This window comes from Aythya fuligula, chromosome 2 (assembly GCF_009819795.1).
Source record: "Aythya fuligula isolate bAytFul2 chromosome 2, bAytFul2.pri, whole genome shotgun sequence".
NCBI lineage: Eukaryota > Metazoa > Chordata > Aves > Anseriformes > Anatidae > Aythya > Aythya fuligula.
In genome coordinates, this window is record NC_045560.1 from 65,865,471 (window position 1) to 65,890,187 (window position 24,717).

The 24,717-nt window shown below is 38.5% G+C and overlaps 1 protein-coding gene across 1 annotated transcript in view; it reads right to left on the minus strand.

The window, feature by feature from the left end:
* The window catches only part of SUSD5 (sushi domain containing 5), a 41,969-nt gene that overhangs the window by 14,169 nt on the left and 3,083 nt on the right, over window positions 1-24,717 (minus strand). The window contains exons 2-3 of the mRNA XM_032182223.1: window positions 17,828-18,005; window positions 3,853-3,971 (exon numbers count right to left, since the gene is read on the minus strand). Coding sequence (XP_032038114.1) covers window positions 3,853-3,971; window positions 17,828-18,005 — 297 coding nt within the window. The remainder of the gene's footprint in view (window positions 1-3,852; window positions 3,972-17,827; window positions 18,006-24,717) is intronic.

Genomic DNA, 24,717 nt, shown 5'->3' on the forward strand with positions numbered 1-24,717 from the left:
AGAGACATTTTGATAAAATACTGTCTAGAGAAAGGACAGCCTATGATCAATGGAAAAAAACATCAACTCAAAATAGATGCAGACTTCAGCATCCACAACATCTGGCAGAGCTGCAGATCTACTGAAATCTGATTATCTACAATGGCTACTTAAACAGTGTCCCATGCTCTGAAAGCTGACTTGAAACATCCTATTTGATGTAAAATATCCCCTTTTACAACCATCCAATTCAGCAGTTTCCAGAGAGACCACTGAAATTTATTGGATGTCATCTTGTCATTAAGAAATTGGAAAATGCAACTCTTACTGCTCAACCCTGTGAAAGATGAGTGTGAATGTTTGTTTTTTTCTTCTGGATTGCAGAGACACTAAAGTGTATGGAATTTTTCTTTTTAGATAAAAATAATTAGTACAAATAAAGTACAAAGAACCAAAACCCAAACACAGCCAATGTAAGTGCTGCTTGTAAGCTACTGATCTTAGGATGCCAATACCCCTTTCATCAGATAGGGTTGGTAAGAGTAACTTCATGTATTAGTTTAAATGACATCACCAGGTAGATGGAAATTCACTGTCAGCTATATGCAAAGCTCTGGAAAAGAAAACTGTAGCAATAAAAAAAAGTGAAAAACTTCATATCCATAGCAAAGCATGGCAAATAAAAAGAAATGGCTTAAACATAAAACAAATAAAAAATTGACTGTTCTTTCAACATACATTTAATATATTTGATGTAAAGGATACATTCTTTTTTTTTTTTCTTACTGATGAAAAAGGCAAACTGAAAATGTACATAAGCCATCAACCTTTGATGGGTATCTGGAGCCAGCAGTCATGTTTATCAAAGTTTGATTTGCATTTTGCTATATGCTACTACAAGTTTCTGCCTGTTTAGTTTTTCTATGACGGAAGCAAATCAAAGCCTTGGAGAATAGAGGTCTTACTTGTTGCCTATAAATATCAGTGGGTCACCAGAAGAAAGAACCAGTAAAACATAAAACTTGGGAGTGATTAATAAAGAGATCATTGTAAAAAAAAAAAAAAAAAAATCTGGTAGGAAAAAATTCCAACCTTGTGGTTTTCTGTTGTTCTTATTTTATTTATTTTATACTTAGAGGTGTTTTTTTATGAACTTTGATAGAGAACAAATACATGCTCTGTGGGCCAGATCTGACTTACATGCAACATTTCTTTTTCATAATAGGCAGAATCTAATATGTTTTTAGGTAACTTTTGGCACTTGAGGTTGAGAGAAGCTTGCTTATCTCAGCAGATTCTGAACAGGTAAAGAGTTGTCTTCCTGGATCTAATGACAGCATAAAACATTATTTTCAGAGAAACTGAGAAGACATCCAATTTCTCTGTACTATGAAAACTGCAGCATTCATATACTCAGAGCATTCATAAAATATAACAACCACATTTTTCCCAGTAAAACATAACTCAGAGCATCAGAGGCTGCTGTGATTCTTTACTGTGTGCAGAACCAAATCCATTTCAGAAGCACAGAAAAAAATTGTATTTTCCTCTTCAGGGTAAAAAAAAAAGCCTGATCCTGTAAGCATCTGACCACTGTTGAGGCATGCTGGCGTATATGCTTCAGCAATTTGACTGAACTCAGTCTTGAGTAAAGATTAATTGTAAATCAAGGCCTAAGAAGGGACTTCTGCAATGATTTGTGCTAGAAGTTCCATGGGGGGTTGAGATGCCCTTTGCAGAGCCCTAAGAACAGAAAACAGTTGTTAAGCATAATGGTCAGTGTAGTTTCTGAAAAAGAGAAGGCTGATGTGACATTCCCTCTGCCTGTCCTCAACTTGCCAGCCTGTCTGAGCCTTCAGATGACTCCAGACAGCTTGGACAAAGAGGGAGAGCTGTTGAGCTTCTGCTCATTTTAGACAGGAAAAAGAGGAAAGATCCAGGCATCTTTTCCACTAGGATGACCAAAGGTAGGACTTAGCTTTTATCTGTTCCCACAAGCATTGGTGGCCAGCCATCAGCACTGAATGCAGGTGGACAAAGCAGGTCACTGACTATGGCTGAGGCTGTGATGGGAGGTTTCCTGCTGTTATTTCTTACTGCATATCTGTTTCCTAAAACTGAAAGTGGCATCCTTCAAGTGCATGATCTTTCAACATTCAACTACTTTCAACATTCAACTACTTTGCGCTATCTTGTGTGCTACTGTGTGTTACATGCGTGTGTGAAGGCTATTTCATTTCTGGACTTTGATCTTTTCACACCAGCTATGGACCAGTTTCCTTGCTGCACAACTTCACTTAAGCCTTTTCCCTCAAACATTGCATCCAAAGCATTTTTGTGTATTCAAAGACAGAACCTAACTGTCATCTGGAAAAGCTTCCATATTTAAATATTATTTGACAAATACATTGGCTTGATCATCCCACTCTGTCATCAGGAAACTCCCTGCCTTGTACAAAACAACTTGTTCACAAGTGGTTTCTTTTTAGCAAATGATCTGATTTTTCCCGAGTTTAAACTGTGCAGTTTCTGAGTATTAAGTAGGACTTCTTTCCAAAAACATTGTCAAATTGTGCTCTTATCTTCACCAATGCCCCTTTACTGCCAGCAGCAAACAAATGCAAAACGCAAGCACAGCTCCTTCCCTGAGATACAGCTTCTATGTGTAAGGCCAGAAGCAGCAGGTGGAGAGGGCCAGGGGAGAGCACAGGGCACAATAGAACAATGGTGGTCACTGCAATGATTTCAGCCCGCCACAGCTGCCCAACCCTCCACAAGTTTTTTCTCCTTGGGGGAATGATGACAAAAGAGACATTTGAAGGAAGACAATGAGATAGTTTTGCAGATGTTTACAGGGAGCTGCTCTTTTATGTGAGACACAACATGGCAGTAAGCACAAAGGTGCTTGTGTGACAGCATTAACCACTGGGTGATGTAGCTGGCATCGTTCATAGCAGCACGAAGCCTGGAGTTGACATCATGGTAATTATTTGAGAGGATGGTCAGTCAAACTCTGCAATGTTTGAATTAATAGGTGTTTGTCACCTCTGGCACATTTCACTTCAATCACATCTTCATTCTCATTGCTGCCACTGACTCTTTATCAAAGTGCCCCCATGTTGTGAACTTTGTGTTTATCAGTAAATGCCATCTGCTTGTCCCTTCTTTTTTTTTGATATGAGATAGATGTGAAACTTCACTGCAGACACTAACAATCTGTTTCAGGGGTTCCCAGACTTCTTTATACAATTCTACCTAGCAGTAACAATTTATGTTTTGCCTTTGGACTACATCTTTGTAGCATTTGAATACCAAAGGCTAAGCTTCAACTTAAATTGGAAATTGTTTGGTTTTCAGAATCATCCATGATACACCAGTGTCCCCAGTGGGCCAGTATATATTTGTTAACAAAATAGCAAACAAACAAAAATAAAATGGAGTCAATTAAATTACTTTCATATAAATACAATATACAGATAGATATGCAACAACACAGTGTTTTGTGGTTGGAAGCCAGATTCCGGAATTACACTCAGTTACAGTGCTGAGTGCAGGAGATGCTTCAGGTATCTCAGATGGTGCCACATATATCCTTTTCCATAAATATGTTCTTTGAACACCAAAATGGTATCTTTCTGATCAACAGTGGTCTTTAAGCTTGATAAACTGCAGCAAAGACAAATGATAATGCAGTTTATTTCCTGCAACCAATGTCTTTGTAGCTGTTGCCTCACATAGTAGGACATTACTATAAAGATTTATTTTTTAATATCTCCACTTTGCCTCTCATTGGTAGAAAAATCAAAGGCACAACTTCTAATGTTTCAAGACAGCAGTTACTGTGCATTATTTCAATAGTATATCAGTGCTGACCTTCATCCTTTACACAAAAAGCATCATATTGGTCATTCACAAAGGGATCGGTTTCAATTTTAACATCAATGGCTTTCACGCTCTGCTGTTTGCTGCCCGTCTTTCTGCATATAATTGTCCTAAAATGAAGAAGAAGAAGAAAAAAAAAAACAATCAGAAATCTTCTGGAGTTGTACATGCAGGTGAAGTTTGGAAATCTTTTAGCACGGTATTCAGGTAGCCTCAGCTTAACTGTTTAAGAGTTGGCACATAAGGCATTAGTGTGGGAAGATGTATGAAAAAAGCCAAGGTAGAATTAGAAGTAATTAAAAAAAGGTTTGCTTCAGTTCAAGGCATATGAAGCAATAAAGGGTGTTTATCTTATATTCTGTGAAACTTCTAAAATATCAGAACAAGTCCCAGTGTGTTTAAGTACTCATTCTGCTCTCATATGCCAGCAATACAAACTCCCACCAAGGATACCTGGATAAAAAATGAGTAGAAGTCTCAAGATTTGGTCTGAAAGATTATAATCACTAGCAATAAAATTATTCTTGCTGCATAAGTTCCAGGGTATTTTATCATAGTTGGTATTTTAATCTGCTACACAAATGTGGATGAAAGCATTTTTTACCTGGTTCAGTTGCTCCATTTGGAAAACAGAAATAGCAGTATTTACTCTTGTACTGGGTTAAAGCACACAGTTTTGTTGGACTAGGAATGGTGCAGATGTATAGCCAAGACACAGTGTTGTACACCAAAATGCTTCCAAAAACATCACAGCTCCAAAAAGTAACTTGAAGGAACTGGCAAGACAGAAATGCTGCATTCATAGCCTCTCTCCATTTTCAAATCATGTTCCTGTTACAGGTTAAACTTAAACCCTCTTAATTTGTTCTTAAAATGCAAGCTCAAAAATTCAACTTGAGTTCTTGGAAGAAAAACTGTTGTTTTTGCTGTTTCTTTCTTTTCTTTTGTTGTTGTTGTTGTTGTTGTTGTTGTTGTTGTTGTTGTTGTTTTGTTTTTCAACAGTTATTCCACACCTTTGCATGAACTCCATTTTTATTGGTTTGGTATGCAGCTGTACCTAACCCATCCTGTTGCCCTCTACAGGCTTGGACAAAGGTAATAAACTCGTATTTGGTTCTACAAGTCTGTAGATGCTGAACATAAAGGAAGAGATTATTAATTATGTCTTCTTTCATCTGTATTGGCTGCTTGAAACTAACTAATAAAAGACAGTTTGTTAGAGAAGACACTGCTTTTATTGTTTCAGTGATGGTTACTAAAGCTGGGAAAGTGAATTCAGCCCAAAGTTTTGCAGCTGGATATTAATGGTGTGTGTTTTATTTTGTGTGGACTGCAGGTCTGTAGAAGTGTTGCATGGTTAGTTCTTCTAGTGGAAGCAAGACAAAAATGCTTTCCACAGAGGAATCTTTCCAGTGAAGGAAATTTATCATTTTGTATTGTGCAACAGTTGAGCTAATTTTGCCAGCAGTCCCACACTCAATTTGGAGAATAAAATAAATGTTGACTAACTGCCCATTCACTGAATGTGGAAAAACTCCAGAGGAAAGCCAATATTTGATCATGCACTTAAATACTACACAACAATTGATTTACACAAGTGGACTGAATTACAATTATGCAGACCATCTTAATTCTGACATGTGTTAGCTCTTGAGCAGTTAAACAAGCAACTTTAATGTGATTTTAATGTAAACAAACAAAAACAATATGAAAAAAGACATGTGGTGCTGGTCATTCATACATACCAGAATGGTTCCTACTCCATTTCTGCTCTGAGAAATGACATGATGCAATACCATACTAAAAGTTGCTTTATAATTGCAAAGCAAACATTTCTTTCATAAGGAAAACACATCTTTATTTTTTGGGGGATCTCTTGAAGAACAGTATTATCCATAGGAGTTTAAATCAAGTTCTCTTAGAATTAAATGCCATATTTTAAGGTTTGGGTCCTTTAAGTCAACAATAAGGCACATAGACAAAAGTGACCTGGTCTATCAAAGTGGGTTTAGGTGACTGAGAGAATAAGGCCATCAATTAGCAAATTTTTATGTGTATTCACATATTGTTCCACTAGGTCTTATAGGACCTAGGTAAATGAAACTATGTCCCATGACCCCTTTCAAAAAGTGACAGAATCTTAATCTTTTTAATAATCATTTACTTGTCTAGGTACCTACATTGCGTTTGCCTTGCAACCGAGTAGACAGATCCTGAAATGTCTTTAAAGATTTAGGCCTTTTACTAGTAATTGTGTACTTAAGACTTCAGCCTGTCTTAAAATAAATAAATAAATAAATAAATAAATAAATAAATAAATAAATAAATAAAGTTTTGAAAATTTTTATCATCATAAAAATCTGGTAAACCTTGTCTCTGAAAATCAGGCACATTTCTTTGTATGTCCAACTGAATAACACATTTTCTGGTACATGCAAACCAGTTTTGAAAATCTTATATTGAATTTTCTGATTTGGAATTCCACTTCATAGCCACTAAATTTTGCTTCATCTCAAAGTACTGTAATTTCTGTATCCTTTCTTCAGTAGGTTAAAAAGTTATCTGTGGGTTATACATCCTTGGTATATTCATATTATTACAAAAACTGGATATTTGGCTCACATATAAGACTTTATTAGAAAACCAAGGTTTTTGTTTGTTTGTTTGTTTGTTTGTTTTTCCCCAAGTTTTGTACAATGAATTACAAGCTTGTAGGTGATAAAAATTGAATATATTGAATAATAAATTAACTTTAAAGCATTTCTTAGCTATTCAGTGAGCTCAAACTTACAAAGGTGTATCTATGCATATTACATGAAGTTTAAAAATTGTTCTTCCTATCTCTTTTCCTGCAACAAAGCAGGCCTTTGCTAATCCTCTACTTAGGATTTTAATTTGGATTTTGTTATATTAAAATTCATCTGGTTAAAACTGAAAACATTCTAATGCAATTATTCTGTTAAGAAATGAATTGACTTATACCCATAGAAAAAAAATAGAAGAAAAAAATGTTTAATGTCTTCTATTCCTCCTTCTCTGTCAGTAGTTTCCTACGATGAACTCAATCCTGCAAGTTTTGAATATTTTCAATAAGCTATTATTACCACTGCCAGAAAGAGTTTCATGAGTCCTCAGCTCTTCTCAATAGTGGCTCTAGTGATTAGAACTGCAATGCCTTTGGCACAGAAATAGTCTCTTTGCAGTCGGTATGATTAAAAATATGGAATAATAGTCTCTTTTCTCAGAGTTGTTGAGGGTAGCATTTAGGGCATACATGTATTTCCCTAAATCTATAAAATGCTAGGTTTGCATCTATAATTATAGCTGAAGTATGTAGGTACTCTTTTGTTTCTGTTCTAAAAGGTAAGCTTTTATGCTTTGTATTTTTTTTTTAAACCTTATGACTGAAAAATGGCTAGTACCTTCTCAATTCAGGATTCAACGTATGTTGAAATTTGCTCACTAGCAGCATTGCCATGTTAAAATAAGAAATAAAAAATCATACATTGTTGCTATTTGGTTACAACCATCTCTCACAGTTCCAGCACCCTGGTGAGAGTTGTGTAAATGCATAACCTGTTTTTTGTTTTTTTTTTTTAATTGTTTTGAATTGTTGTGTTGGAGCATCATGCATTGTGGTTGAGAGAATGCCAAAAAGTTCATTTTTTTTTTTTTTGTAGGAAGACATGCATGTACCCAGCCATTTAGAAGAATGTTGTCATATAGGGAATTTTAATTCTATTTATTGCTACTTTCATGGAATAATTGACCTTAAACTTATAAAGAAATGCTCAATCCTCATGTTTTTTAGGATATGTTGTAATCTGGTGCTTAGAGCAGTGTAATGTATGATTTTGTATCTCATGTTCAACAAATAGATGTGATTTTATTTTTCGTTCTATGGAGATCTCTTATGAAAGTAGCATTTTAGATATGCTTGGAAAAAACATACTGAGTTCAGAATGCAGTCCATTCATAATAATCCTCTATATTCAACACACATCTGCTTGAAACACCCATGCATCCCTGAAAATTATTCTTACACTGCCACGAACTCTGAAAAACTCTCACAGTCCCAGCATAAAAATCAGTCACAAGTACTATTGCTATAGACAATGTAAGTGACATGCATTATCAGGAAGGTAGAAATCCAGACATGGTCCTAGCACCTTATTTTCTTCATGGCTGTGGTGTTCTCATAAAGTTTTCTGGCTTGCTTCCAATGCTTAATCTTTAAAATTTCAAAATAAATTGTTTTTCTTTTACTCAACAATCTTGTGAGAAATAATTTCAAAGCTTTTATTTTACCTTGTCTTAAAAGTTTAAACGAGGACTGAAAATCAGGCCCATTTTGAAGAGTAAGAGAGTCCTGTGCTTTACAGTTATGGGCAATTGCAATCACAAGCTTCACACGGAGACACTGAACATTTGCTTCATCAAATGAGAGTTTAACTGAAGAACACCATTGGAAAAGGAGCACTTTAGTGGCTTCAGCAAGAGCCCCTGCTCTGCGATGGAAAGCAGAGGGGTGCCTGATGGTGTTTCCTTTGATTTCTTGACAACCAAGCCAAAAACTAGTGAGGATGTCCTCAGTCCACTGCTACCCAGCTTTGACAGACAATCTTTTTCATGGTGTCTCTTTCTTTTCAAATGAGAGAGTAAGAGAAACCCCAGGGACTCAGCACTGTTTTGAACCTCAGCTTAGTTGCTTCTGGACAATTCATCCAAATAAGAATAATCAACAGTGCCTGTTCCTCTGTGCCTGTCCTGAAAAAAGGGCCAGAGATACAAGCTGAGTCGTGATTCAGCTTTTTTATTTAGTGTATGTGTGCATGAGGAAGAAATTTAATATTTATCACATTTAGGTAAGAACCAGGCTTCCCTGATGTCTTCCACTTCCATTTGTACTGATTAAAGTATTTTCTAATCCATCAGCTAACCAGCAAGTAATTGGTATACTTTGCATTTCTCCTAATACTGCTGTTCAAGGAAGGAAATAGCGGAAAAGGCTGGCATGAATAGCATTTATTCCACTGTAGGATAGAATATGCTGTTACCTAATATATATTATGAAGTGAATCTTGTGATAATGTAAATAAACCACAGTAATATATATATAATATATATTATGCATTTATAATAAAGATATACCTAATAAACATACAATATTTTGTATACATGATAAACTGTCTTTATACTAGTATACATTGATACTCCCTCTTTCTAATATCATTACATAGCATTTTTGTAATATTTGGAAAACTTTCAGTACACTTAATCTTATATATATATGAGTTAAAGTCTAAGTTTATAGGACATAGTTTATAGGACATCCATTGCAACAGCACAAAAAACAATAAATGGGACTTGGGTGTTCTGAAGTCACTACACTATCTGCCAATTGATTGTAAGTAGTCTTGTCAATTAGCTGAACTGAGTTGCAAGGGTCTTTTGACATTCATTCATGGAAGTGTGAGCTTGAATATGAATATATTCAACTCACTAGTCATCATCAACATTGTGGTAGCTGAGGCACTGAGAAAGTCTGGTTCATAACACAGCGTAACTATAACAAGCCTTCCCCAAATTAGAAAGTTTAAAACTTTATCACTTTCATTGGTAAGATAAATCTTCAACATCCTGTGCTATTTTTTTTTTTCATGGCATAGCTTTACCACTTGTGTTTCAGTAACTTGGTAAGAGAAAAAAATTAGTAGCCTAGAAGCCAAACAAGATTTTTATTCTTAGCCTTTCCTTTCTGAAGTTTGGGAAAGTGCAAATTATAAAGCTGGCTCTGATGAGAAATAAAATATAAATGACATGTTCATGATTACTGAAGGAAAGAAAATTTCCCTGAAAAGTCACGAAGGGGAGCACAGGTGTGGGCTCTGGAAAGTCTATTGCCTGGGAACTACAGAGGCTAATTTTGGCTGGATGGGACCCAAAGAAAGCAGCTCCTAAGTGTGACATGAAGACATTCCAACAGCAATACTGCCACTGGAAATGTCAAAAGGAGGTCTTACTGAGGCAAAACCAATATCCTTCAGATTCTTAAAAATATATACCAAAATGCTGTCTTTTGTGCTTAAAATTGTACATATGACTACCAAAATAGTAAAGCCTCTGTTCATTAAATAAATATGGCCCATTCATGCAGAATGAATGATTTTATATAGCCATTTTACTATAATATCACTATGTACATATAATTTGAGCATTCTTAGTGTAGGTAGAGGAGATTCAGATGGCCTCCTGTCCTGGACTAGTTAGCAGGGTGCTCAAAGACATAGCAAGTATCACTAGAAAGTTGTTTTTACCCAATTTTGTTTTATGAACTCCAATACAATTCATGGCTTTCATAACAGATATTATTAATTAGGTACCAAAGGGTTTAAAAAATGTTTGCTAAATGCTGTTAATTTACAAAGAAGCTCAATTCTCAGACAAAAGGCTTTCAGATGGGATTGGACATTACAGAGACTGTAAAGAAAAAAAAAGAAAAATATTTGAAGTCTAAGTTCTTTTGAAAATCAACACCATTAGAACTAGTCAAAATCCCGGTATTAGTCACTCTCATGTATATGCTAAAAGTAAGCACATCCCCTTTCTACCTTCATTCTGCTGGGCTAAACAAATTGGTCACTTTTAATCACCACCACAAAGACAGATGATTTTTTGGACTGATCCTAGTCTGAAATTCCTTTCTTCTGAGCTTGGATGTCATGAACTGCATTGCAATATTGCAGGTGTTGTTTCACCAGCACCTTGTTCAAGCTTTTCAGTTACTGTCTTCTGTCTCCTGGAAAAGCTGCTCAACGTCTTTTACGAGCAGTGCTTTTTCCTTTGTCACAGAAGTGTTGTGTGACAGGCTCAGTGCCATCCTCTGTTCTATGAAGATCCCTAAGCTCTGACTCTTCCTGCTCCAACTTTTCCAGCTGAACTGTTAGCTTAACGCAGAAGCTCCTACTAGTCTTCGTGTAATACCACTGCATTTTCACCCCATCTCTGCTACATCATCTCTGTAGTCAGGCTTACCTTCCTACTCAATATTATGATTTTCTTTGGTCTTAACAATGAATTCTAACCTTATGGCATTAACTAAGGCAACGTCATGTTCTAGCAGATCATGACACCACAGAGCTGTGGGCTGTAGGATTAGAGTTTATGATCTAAAGGCATTTAAGAGGGAAAGACCCCCTTAAGCAGTTTCAGAACCAAATTTAACAATTTGAATTGGACCATGTACTGTCACCTATGTCTGGATTTTCACTTGAAGGGACTTAATTGGCCCAATTCATGCAGACATCTAGGAGAAAATTCATATGCATTACCATCAGGCAGTAGAACACAGCCTTAAAATAAAACAGGAAACTTGCCAAACTGACTTATCTTTACGACTGCTCCTCTGCAAATAAGCAAGTGGATCTGTTATAACCCTACAGCCAGGTGCTGGGCAAGTCCCATGTTGTACGCAGAAAAGGGAGTAGACAGCCTTGTGAAATGGCAATTTTGATTCTTATTATTATATTTCCCACAGGTGTCATCTGCAGCAAAGGTCTTGTTGTGTTAGACACTGTAGAAGCATTCAATAGGAGTCAGTGCAAAACCCAAAGAACTATCAAAAGAAGGAAATATAGAAACGAAGTAATTTTCCTAGCAGTAAACGTCTGGTCTGTGGTCAGCCAAGAAAAGAACCCAAGTTGTCTGACTCCTACAGCGAGGCTTATTCTACCTAGCTGTGCTTGCTCACTCCAGAGTTATCCCCTCTGAGATAAATCCTCCAGAGACTGGGTAGGAACCAGCCAAGGTCAATTTCATGCAAAGAAACAGGTTGTGAGCCCTGCAGGAGAACTATTACAGAACAGTGAATCTATGCAGAACTTCAAAGCTGTAGCTTATAGATAGGCTACATGATATAATTCTTTTGTAGATAAATAATAGCAGGAGAGCAAATAGGACAGCCTCAGCATTTTAGTCTTGGAAAAGTGCTGGAAATGAGTAAATGTGCTATAAATATCTTAATATAAACTGCTGCCAGTGTTGACAATGTCAAAAATCAGCAGCTGCTTTTTAATATTTTGTGCACATCTAGTAGGACTGATCATAAGAAAAACTGTGTCATGTTCATTTTCCAAATTTCAAAACAAAACAAAAACCAACCAAACAAATAAAAACAAGAATGAACATATGACCCTACAGAACACACTGCCCAGTGCTGGAAGACTCAACACAGGGTTTTCTAGTATGACATTTGAATTAAGAAGACAGCAGTGAAAGGTCTTCAGAGAACTCTACCACCTTTTTTCATTTATATTCTGGCAGCCCAATTGCTTGTTTTACTGACTCATTTGTCTGATATGCAAATAGGTCATAAGAGTGTCATTTTAGTATAAATAGCTATTAGGGCTCATTCTAATCTGACAAATGAGACTTGCCTTACAGCATTTCATTTCCTGCACTATAACAATGTGTAATACTTTACAAGTTATACGTTTCAGGACTGATTGGTAAATGGTTTACTTCTGAGCTGCTGAAAGAACTTACCGCTCTCCCTCCTGTCCCTATCTATTCATATCTGGCTCTTCTCTAAACACTCCAAGCCTTCAGACCTGCCAGTGACTTGCCTGTGTGACCAGCACTGAACTCTGAAATGGTAGGTCTGAACTATGAAAAGTTAAAGACTAAAACGTCCCCGTATGCCTGTGAAAGAGGTACTGTCCCAAGCTGCTTAAAAAACAACACCAGTGGGTTTATTGTTTCTTTGGATTTGCTGACAGGGAACTATTCACTTAAGCAACTTCCATCCCACATCAGCTGAAGCAAATTTTATTTGTCAAGACCTGCTGCTTAGGCTAAGCTGGTTTGCAGTGAACAAAGTGGATTAGACAATGCTTACATGAGCAGTGCCACCATCAGATTGGTATCTCCCACTGGCATCACTCTGCAGAATGATGTCTTTTAACACCCTAACTAGTAGTTGTTCACTTTTTACTAAAAGAAAGGAAAAAAAATGGACAAGGGACAAGTACCTCTACCTGCCCAGCTGATGAGGCAACAATCATTATAATAGGTCAGAAGTATGTTGGAGTGATCTGGAATGCTACAGTCTCATCGGAACCAAAAGAGGATGTCCCATTATAGCTTCAAATCTTTGCATACTTATATATGGATCCATATTATCATAGAATCAGAATGGTTCTTCAGAAAATGGTTCTTCACAGAATCAGAATGGTAAAGATCACCCAGTTCCAAACCGCCTGCCATGGGCAGGGACACCTCCCACCAGACCAGGTTGCCCAAAGCCCCATCCAGCCTGGCCTTGAACACCTCCAGGGATGGGGCATCCACAGTTTCTTTGGGAAACCTGTTCTAGTGCCTCACCACCCTCTGAGTAAAGAGTTTCTTCTTAATACCTAATCTCAATCTCCTCTCTTTTCGTTTAAAACCATTACCCCTTGTCCTATTACTACACTCCTTGACAAAGAGTTCATCCCCAGCTTTCCTGTAGGCCCCCTTTAGGTTTTGGAAGGCTGCTGTAAGGTCTTCCCAGAGCCATCTCTTCTCCAGGCTGAACAACCCCAACTCCCTCAGTCTGTCTTCATAAGAGAAGTGCTCCAGCCCTCTGATCATCCTCACGGCCCTCCTCCTGACCCAGGTCCATGTCTTTCTTATGCTGTGGGTCCCAGAGCTGAACGCAGTACTCCAAGCAGGGTCTCAGAAGAGTGGAAGTATTTGGAAAAAAACAACAACATATAACTATGTATAGAAAACTATGTCAGAAAATTGACAGGTACCCCAAGTGAAAGAGTTGGTTTGTTTTTTTTTCAACAAATTCTCTTCTTTGCCTGCATAAGAAGTAAAGCTCAGAAACCAACCACATTGACATTGACTCAGAAATGCACTCAGCCACAAGAGAAACTTCCATGGGTTTATAGGCCCTCATTTTATAGCCCTCTGGGATGTAAAACGATAATAAGGACACAACAGCCAACATCAATGGGTATACATACTAGGAGTTGGATATTCATTAACACCAAAAATAGCCATCAGAAATGCAAAAATCCTCTCTGTTACTAGTTTGTGCAAAACCTGAAAAACTGGTCAAGAAGTCAGAAAGTCCTTACTTCCTTACTAGTTTTTATATTTGGTTATAAGTCTATGTGATGAAAGGAGGACTGAAGTGTGTCAGGACATCTGCAACACCAGAATGAATTCACTCATATCATTTGTTTGTGCTTGCTTCTACTGTCAGTATCTAATCCAGTTTTCCTCAGAGGAAAGATTGTAATATTTTCCAGGGAGAAAAAAAAAAAAAAAAAAAAACACCTTCTTTTATCATGTTCCCTCTTATTCATCTCCTTTCTGATGTACACAGTCCAAAAGGATATGGGAGAATATTAGACTAAAGCTCTGTGATCTGCAAGTGATTCCAGTCAGCTTCTGGATGGAATCCAAGGTATTACTTCCAGCTTATAAAGACCAAAATGGTCTGGGACCTGCTAAGTGTGGGAGGTCACTTGTCTCCTTGGGTTGTGTCATCACAGTTGAAGATGTGGAGCTGCATCAAAATAAATAACACAAGATGTTCCCAGTTAAGAATCTTCTATTTTGGAAATAACTTTACTTCTTGTCTGATTATCTGGGCATGCTCTGAAGCCTATTTTACCCTCTCCTTGTTAAATCAGTTGAGTAGTGTGGATTGAGGTGTTCATATTCTTAGTCTATCCTTTATCCCTGCTGGTATTTTCAATTTATTAAATAAATTCCTAAGTATTGAACCAGTACCTGTAGAAACATTTAAATAAATAAATAAATAACTGATTTGGTAAAAATATGTTGAGTCCCTTCTCAATAGCTTTTCCAAACCTTTAATTATTCTTGAGCCCCTTTTTGAGCCTGTTTTAGTACCTTTCTGGTTGTTACACTGACCTATATATGTGTGTGTGTTCTTAACAATCTACATCCCATCCCATAAGCACTCTAGCAATTTCTCTCCCTCTTTTTTTTTTTTTTTTTTTAATACAGCTGCAGTTTGTCAGATGTTTTCTTTATACCATCCACAGTGATGTCCTCATATCTTTCCTAAGCTGAGAGAGATAACTTCATACATGTAAACTATTTTGAAGTAGACTGCATATTTGCTCCTGAGTATATTACCATTGAACACCATTTGTCTCCATTTTGCCCGTTAACCTAAGTTCCCTCTGAAATATCTTCATATTCCGCTTGGGTTTGTCCAACTTGAATAGCTTTCTCTCATTTGTATACTTTGCACTCAACTGCCCATTTGCTCCTCCAGGGCTGCATTAACTAATAGTGAAACCAGTATAGTCTTTCCAGGCATACTCTTCCTAAGAGTCGTAAATGTTCAGTTCAGTGAACCAAATAACACACATTCTGGTGCTTGCCCAGCCATAGGTAAAATTGTCCCAGGGAAGAGAGTATCAAATTCCATTTTACAGGATCTCTGAAGAACTACTGCATGGTGAAGCCCTCTAGTGATCTTCAGATGTGATGACTGCTCAGAAAAGCAAGCTCATGTACCCCCATAATGTCCTTTCTGATAACCAATTTACAGACTTCCATATTAAGGACAGTTTTATTGGAGAAACAGGGTATGGAAAGATGGAAGGAATCAAAACCCTCCTTCTTTGCCATAAGCATGCTGACATGCATTCTCACATCACTATGATGTGATGTGCACAATGCTATCACTGTATCCAATTTTCATTTTGAAGATATTCAGCCATAGATCCACAACTGGTCTACTCATAATTGTAGATCCAGTGCCTACATTAAAAATCTGAAGATCTCTCAGGATTAACTGGTGGTACTCACTAGATTAAAAAGGGGCAGTTCCTTCTCCTACTCATCATCTCCTTACTTCCATAACAGAGAGACTGCATGAAACTACCTCTACAATAACTTTGCCATGTACTTAGAGATGGATACAGTTTCCCTGGTTCTTCAGCCAGCAAGGCATTTCAGCAACTGGATTAAGAAGAAAATTTTTAGGGTTTAGATCACTTTTATCCTGAGGGATTTCTGGATTTTTTTGAATGACCAGAAGTACATACAAAGAAATTTCCCCCCCCCCCCCAAAAAAAAATCACCTGGAAATAAAGGATCACGAGAACTAGTTGCTTTTGCTTGAGGTTGTTTAAATATTACCTTTCATTAGTAGTAGCAATTTTCTGTCTTTGCAAGCTGCATTTTATCACTAAAAATAAATGTGGACAATGTGTATCCTCAAATTTGTAAACTTCATTGAAAATCAATTGTATTTCTGCAATATTCATGACAGAAGAGTAAAAAAGCTGTGCTGGATTCACCCTGCTTCCTTCTCGTCCTTACTTCTTGTAACACTACTTATAATGTGAGAAAAATCTGAGCCTAGTGTTATGTGGAGTCCCCTGAGCTACCTCAAAAAATAGAGTTCAGCATGCCCAGTAACAGTATCAGCTCCCTAGTAAGCTTTCTTAACCCACTCCCTAGCACATTTGCATTATCATATCTACGTACACTACAAGTCAGACATATTTGAGGATGCCTATCATCTATTGAGACACACATAAATACCTGAGACAGATACTTGGTTTTCATGAGAAGCTCAGCAAATTGAGTCTGTACTGACAGAGTCAGTGGAAGCATTGATACTAACTCCAATAATGTGTCCACAGGCTGCAAGCTCCTTTGGGGCTTAGCACCCCACTATGAGCCAGGCAAAACAAATGGCAACAACTCAGTAGGAAAAAGGAATAGAAATAATGAGAGAACGATACCTTTAGATATATGTCACAATGCTTGAATTGTGGCCAGTGTTTTTCAACAATCATCATAATCGAAGGGGAAAACTTGCTTGACTGCAGTCATTCTGTAGTGGGTTTATGTGGCAAGGTTTTGGTACCAGGGGGCTATAGGGGTGGCTTCTGTGAGAAGAATCTAGAAGCTGCCCCATATTAGGTAAGGGCCCCACTGCTGACCAGAGCCAAGCCAATAAGCGATATTGTTTTGCGCCTCTGTGAGAGCATATTTAGACAGGGAAAAAAAACACTGCGCCATATAGGAGCTGGGAGAGTGACAGGAGTGAGGAACAACCTTGCAGGCACCAAGGTCAGTGAAGAAGGTAGGGGGAGAGGTGCTCCAGTTGCCGAGAGCAGAAGTCCTCTGCGGCCTGTTGGTGAGGACCATGGTAAAGCAGGATGTGCCCCTGCAGTCCATGGAGTACCACAGTGGAGCAGGGTTCCACGCTGCAGCCCGTGGAAGAAACCACGGTGGAGCAGGTGGACCTGCACCGATGGAGGCTGCGGCCTGTGGAAGACCCCTGCTGGAGCAGATTCTGGGCTGGACCTGTAGCCCATGGAGAGGAGACCACTCAGGAGCAGGTGACCTGGCAGGAGCTGCTGCCCTTGGGGACCCAGGTTGGAGCAGTTTACCTCCTGAGAGATGGACCCCGTGGTATCCCATATCTGGAGCAGTTCTTTGAAGAGCTGCTGCCTGTGAGAAGACCACACTGGATCAGATCAGCAAGGACTGCATCCCATGGGAGGGACCCCCACAGCACAGGGGATGAGAGTGACCAAGAAGGAGCGGCAGAGAAGAAGTACTGCAGACTGACCATAGACCCGCATTCCCCCATTCCCCTGCGCCACTTGGGGGAGGAGGTAGAAGAGGGTGGATGGGGGGTGAGGTGCTTCTGGTTTCTTTCTTTGTTTCTCGCTTCTTTGTTAATAACAGGCAATAATCTTACTATCTCCTATGCTGAGTCTGTTTTGCCTGTTGCAATAATTATTGGGCGATCTCTTCATCCTTATCTCAACCCTTGAGCCCTTTTCATCGTATTTTCTCCCCATTCCTTTTTGAGGAGTGGGAGTGAGAGAGCGGTCGTGGTGGAGCTCAGCCACCCACCCAAGTAAAACCACCACATATTCATACTTTTCTGGAAGGATTATGCTGTTGTTCTTACCCAGCGGAGCCATCAGCTAGCCATCCCGTGGTGCAGCCAGTGAAGGAACAGTCCACCACAGCTCTTTTCAGTTCTTCTGCAGTTGCTAAGTGAGCATTCAGGTCAACACAAGCTTTGTCAGCTTCAGCTAAATCCAGACCCTGAGAGCTGTTCTTCGACTCAAGTGCAAACACTTTCCCTGCAGCACCAAGAAAGGGTAAGTCACTCATCATGGTATTATATTTAAGACATATTCAATAAAAATATTGCAGCTTATCTGCAAATAAAGTCTTCATGTTTTCACGAAGTTCAAATCAATGAGCAACCTATTTCTTGGAATTAATATTTTTATCAATTAATATTTTTATCATATTTTTATAATGTTATTTTTATTTTCAGTTCAGTTTATTTAACGCTGTGAAAGCTGTAAGGCTGAAAAGTTAGAGGCTTTGGCTTTGCTAACTGGGAACAGGGCAGTTGGGGTTTTGTCAATAAAGCTTGAGAAGTTACTGAGTTACAGAATAAACACATTAGCTCTATGTCTCCAAAAAAAAAGAAATTAACAATGAGATAGTTCACAGTGCTGCCGTTAAAACTGCTTTAAGTATGTTCTTTCTGAAGATAACATCCCTCAGAATGACTCCTAAATTTCAAAGGTACAGATTTAGGTTGTTTGAAGGCTCAGGAAAACAGCTTTTTAAGCACTGTTCATTCAATAAATGTCTGGAAACACTTTCCGCTTTTGGTGGGAATTCTAGACATGCCTAGTAAGAAGCCATCCTGAGATAGGCAGACTGCGATTTCAGTAAGCGTGACAAGCAGTGATGAGAGGGAACATGAATTCACAGTACCCAGAGTAACCACTAGACAAAATCGTCTCTTGCTTCTCAACTATAATCAATACCAAGAACTATAATTGGAATGGGGAATTTAACACACAGGAGTGAAAAAAAGCAAACCTCTTCAATCCTAAGTACCAAAACCTCAGTATTCTCTGCAAATGTCCCAAACAACATGCACAACCATAATGGAGGCTGTTGTTCCCAAAGGCATGAATAAGCCATAGTGAAGAATGCATGGGGTATGGAGACAGATAACATGAGCAGAATGACTTTAAACAATCTTTCATAAGTTGTGGAACAACTTTTATTCACAAAGGTATGGAGGGTTTAAGTATAATGCTTTATTTGGGCTTTGATCCAATTAAAAACTTGCCCACATTCAACATTTCATAATTTGGCTGTCAAGATCAATATGCATCATCAAAGGATACAGGATACAGGATAATTCTATGTATCATCTGACTTAACTCATAAATATTAGTGTGATATGGCAGTGAGCCCTGTTTTCCAGCAATTAGTATTTTAGTTAGAAGACTAAGCTAAAAAATAAAAACAAAAAATAATAATTAAGGATTGAGTTCCCTCAAGATATATGTAGAAAAAATAAGTTCAGCACTTAGTCTTTTACCTAAGTGCCAATTACTTATTTACAGGTGTTTGCTAACAAAGACCAAGGCTAAGACAATTTTCCCTAACTACAGTCATATTTTTGCTAGTACTTATGGTACTAGCAAAAAAAAAACAGCAGCTGGGAGAGAGGAGTGAGAAGCAGCCCTGCAGCCCACAAGGTCAGTGCAGAAGGGCAGGAGGGTGCTCCAGCACTCAGCAGAAGTTCTCCTGTGGCTTGTGGAGAGGCCCCTGGTGGAGCAGGCTGTCCCCTTCCAGCCCATGGGTCCCATATGGAGCAGATCTCCATGCTGCAGCCCGTGGAGGAGCCCCATGTAGAGCAGGTGGATGTGGCCTGGAGGAGGCTGCAGCCCATGGAGAGCCCCCACAGGAGCAGGCCCCGGGCTGGAGCTGCAGCCTGTGGAAAAGAGCCCACACAGGAGCAGGGGGTCTGGGGGGAGCTGCCACCCGCCCATGGGTAACCCATGCTGGAGCAGTTTCCTCCTGATGGATGGACCCCGTGGTACGGAGCCATGTGGGAGCAGTTCTTGAAGAACTGCTGCCTGTGGGCAGCCCCCACTAACTCAGTTTGGGAAGGACAGCATCTCGTGGGAGGGACCCCACATGGATCAGGGGCAGAGAGTGACTGTGAAGGAACAGCAGACAAAGCATCACGGACTGACCACAGCCGCCATCCCCAATTCCCCTGCATTGCTTGGGGAGAGGAGGTGGAAGAGGGTAGGTGGGGGGAGGTGGTTTTGGTTTCTTTGCTTTGTTTCTCACTTCTCTAGCTTGTGATAGACAATAAATCTTACTATCTCCCTACTCTGAGTCTGTTCTGCCCATCACAATAATTGTTGAGTGTTCTCCCCAGCCTTATCTCAACCCGTGAGCCCTTTGCATCGTATTTTCTCCCTCTTTTCCTTTAAGGAGGGAGAGTGAGAGAGCGGTTGTGATGGATCTCAGCTGCCCACCTGAGTAAAACAAGGGAGGGGAGGGGAGGGGACGAGAGGGGACGGGAGAAAAGTTTGTCTCATATACTTGGTATCAGTCAGTTTTGGTAATGAGGCTGTAAAAAATTCAAATTGTTTTCAACTACTCTACAATATCATAATGTGTTAAAGAGGTGATACTCTGGAATGATATCAAGAGATGTACTGTCCTTCTGGTTTAAATATGCAGTTTGAAATATGAGACTGTGTTATATTGCCATAAGGCACAGCATTTAATGATCACATCTTTTTGTGCATTTGTTTGAAGAACACATTATGCCTTTGTAAAACAGCCACCATGTTTGATCTCCATCTCAGTGCTCTTCCTTTATTTCTGTCCTGTAGCATTTTTTCCCATAATGTGATGATAAGACAGGTAGTGTGACTTTTTTTCCCAAAACCCTGTATACATTTCTCATGCCTTTTCAACCAAAGCCAGTCTCTTCTGTTTTAAGATCAAGCTAGAAATCCATGGCAAGTGGCCTTTTTCAGACAACTTATTGCACATCTAGAGTTTTTCAGATTCAGAATGGCAAATGTCCTAGTTATAGTAAATTTCTTCAGGTTTCCCTTTGAAACAAGTGAAAAAGTTACTACTTCAGTGCTAAGCCATTAAAGAACATAATGGCAGCTTCAGTAAGCTAAGACATAATTATTCCTACTTTTTATTAACAGCTGAACTCAGAGTTCTTGAGAAAAAAAATCACTTTAAACCAGAGACAGTATTTCTCTAATAACTAGACTATATTACAGGGGTAGCCTCTACTGTCATCACTATCATTACAGAATTTGAATTCTATTTTGGTAAAGAGAGAAAATAATTACTTTTATTATTGATTGGCACTAAAATTTTGTCAACAAGTAATAGCTGAATATAGATCTTACTTAAGAGTACCTCGGTATAGTCTGGTGGAAAACATATCCATAGATCTCACAGCCTCTAAGATTCATTTTTATCACCTTGTTTGAATTCCTGCATAGCTGGACTGTAGATTTTCTCCAGCAGTTCCAAAATCAAGTCCAAAAATTTGTGGTTGAACTAGAGCATGTCTTTTCAAAAGGCATCCAGTCATGATTCAGTGACTCCAAGTAATGGAGAATTTACAGCACACTTTATAGTAAACTGTTCCAATGGTTCATTACTCTCACTCCACCTTATTTCCAGTTTCAAATTTTGCTAAACTCAGCTTCTTACAACTGGACCTTATTATGCTTTCAAGACAGAAGAGCCATCTACAACCAGATACAAGAAAGCATAAAAAGGAACACTTCAAAAATAAGAAAAGTCCAAACCCTGTTCTTTCTTACTTTTAGGAATCCCAGCGGAATTAGCAAAATTCTCTTAGTTATGAAGAAGACAGTTGGCTAATTTATTCTAATACAGTAACAGATACAACAAGAAGTTCTTCTGAGTTATATAGGCACCACTCAAAGCCCACTGAAGTGATTTCATTATCTTCTATATTTTCCAGAGAACTTGCATCATGCTTGAAGAAGAATCATAAAATTGCATAGCCAAACATACCTTAAAATAAAAATGTATCTCACAAATAATATAAAATGAGGTACTTTAAAAGGCATGTTTATTGTGCTAATTATGATGCTGCGTTGCTAGCTCAAATGATAATCCCTCATCAGTTTCAACAAAATAAAGGTGGTGAAAGATGTGTATATTTGGAGTCTGGTTTATTTTTACTTAAATGTTAAAGTCTTCAAATTGAGGTAGAGAGTGGAGGAAGGGAAGGTCAACTCTGTGCTTCAAAAGCAATTTTATTTCCATTTCTATGGCTGCCTGTAACAATGGCCTTAATTGTAATAGTAAGGGTGGAGAATTCAGTAAAACTGCACAATTACAGAGATTCGGTAATTCCCAGCTCTTCTTAGGGTTTATGCATATAGAGTTTATTTCTGTGAGAAAGTAAAATTAACGATGTTTTATTTAATCCAATCTGCTTGAAATATTACATCTTCAGGAAATAGCAAAATTAGGAGGTCACCTTTGAGTTTCTCCTCACCTAAATTCAGTATGAACTTAAATTTTAGTAAAGCCCTTATGATCAAATATATGAAATTGTTTATGCATTTATTTTTGCAACATACAAATATATTCGTTGTTTTGCAAGTGGCATCCTGAAATGCTTACACACATTACTCAAATGCAACTGAAAATATAGCAGAAGAGAAAAAAAATATTTTTTTCTTTCCCTTTGATTTGCTTTACAACCTTTTTGTAAATAGTTTTTTTTTCCTCCATAAACTTTTCCAGTTGTTTTACTGCAGATCAAAACCAGCTGCTTATTACTGCTTTTCAGATAATTCTTTTTTTTTTTTTTACCAGGATGGGTACTTAATTAATTTCATTTTTTCTTACCTACCGAAATATACTTGATAGCTACTTTCACCCACTGACTGCTGCTTAACAAAAATCCCATACAGAAGAAGTCCTACATCTGGAGTATGGAATCTAGCTTGTATATGGCATGCATCATAAAGGCAGCTGTGTGAGCACTGAAGTGACACTTAGCTGCTCTAATGCATTGAGAAATATTAGCATATCAGTAAAATCCTATCTCTGGCATCAGACATGTCTGCTTCTAGGTCAGAAGAATGGTCAGATTCTCTAGTTTTCTGGGTTCATAATCCTTCACCTGCAACCTCTTCAGTCACTATGTGTGGTCACTAGCAAATAATCAGTTTGATCAGTAGGTCTTGCATGTGTGGGAATAGAAATGTTGTTTTTGCAGAGTTACATTGTTTAGAAGGAGGGAATGTGGTACTGAGATATGCTTACAGTGATAAGAAAGTTTAGCAGGCGACCTTGTAAAATGCAGACAATCAGACTCCTTAGGACAATTAGGTGAAAATCATGGTGTCAAGTCAAGTCAGATAAGTGAAGAAACATTACCACTTCAAGCAGTAAAAATGGCAAAAGAAATTTGAAATTTAACAGGCCGGCGACTGAAGGCCATGCATTGTTTGTGAAGCATCAGATAGATTGTGAATCTGGATTACCCACTCAGTGGGGAAACAGGGGAGGGTCCTGCCATCAAAAGGTATATAAACTGTGTTTTGGAACTAGTAGATGCGCTCTCTCCTGCTTGTGGGGCGCCTGCCATTGCAATCGCGAATAAATTACTACTTCACTGAGATCCTCGCCTGAGCCTAAGTTATTGGCTACGGAGTGTTTCTCACACATGTAACTCAAAATTTAGCCAACTGAACAGCACTGTGGAATAATTTGTAAAGTTTTGCAATTGGTACATTTTTTTCAAATGAGATGTGTATCTGTACTGCATTTGTATTTGTCTGCATTTGTATGGGTATAATTAAGAACAGTCACAACCACAAAAATCTAATTAAAACCTTTGTTTTCACAAAGGTGAAGTTTAAAGTTGACTCTGATTGACAGAAAATTACAAAGCAATTATACAGCTATTTGGTTGTATGATTCCCATTCACAAAAAATTCCCATTCTACCAGTGGCTGGTATGGCTGAAAAATTCCAGAATTTTGATCTGTCTTTAATGTCTCCCATCCATAACCTATTTTGTTATGCAGTAACTGCACTAGCAGCAGTGGCACTGTTGTTCTCCATATTTACAACAAAGTAAGTCAGAGCAGGAACAGGCCCTTGAGCAGTCCCTTATCTGCCTGACCCTGACCTCCAGAGCTATTGTTATAAATGAAGTCTCAACTCAATCTTAATTTTGTAATATTTATAAAACAAATATTTCTAAAAGGTATAAAAGGCAAGTAAACAGCACGGGGTGTGTGGGGAGTCTACACTCCACCAACACGCACACATGAACATCAAACATTCTAAATATACAGAACATTGCTTTACATACTAAACTCGAGTACGCCTATACATATGTACAATCAGGAAAGGTAACAAACAATCCTCTAAGTTCCATAACTTAACAGTCTCCATTTTCCATTCCTTTTCTTGATTACTAACAAGTCTCCATTTTCCATTCCTTTTGAACAATATGTCTCGCTTTAAGTTGTCAAGCAACTCAGTCTTCAGGCCTTATGTATCCCGTTCTTCCCGGATCGAAGAAAAGCATATCCATCTCCTTTTCAAGGCCAATGAGGCCTGGGTCAAAAGGCATGTCCAGGTCAGCAAGGGGGCGTAACAGCAAAGACCTTCGATGGCTGTAGCAGCAGAGGGGCCCCTAGCATAGCAGTCGGATCAGTAAAGGAGCCCACAGCTCCCTCACTATCTGGCAAGCCACACGTTTGTAATTGTGGTCCCACATGGCTCTTTAAGGCCTCAGAGATTGCTCGCCAGATGCTGAGCAATCCTGCCACAACCTTGTCGTTTCTAGTTGCAGAGTCCCACACCTCGACCTCAGTTTGGTCCCGTATTTCAGGATCATAAACTGTCTGATTGTTAATAAGAAGAATAAGCTGTAAGGTTACCAGGACAGTCTTTGTTCCTAAGGGCGTATGATTCCCCATAATGCGCAAC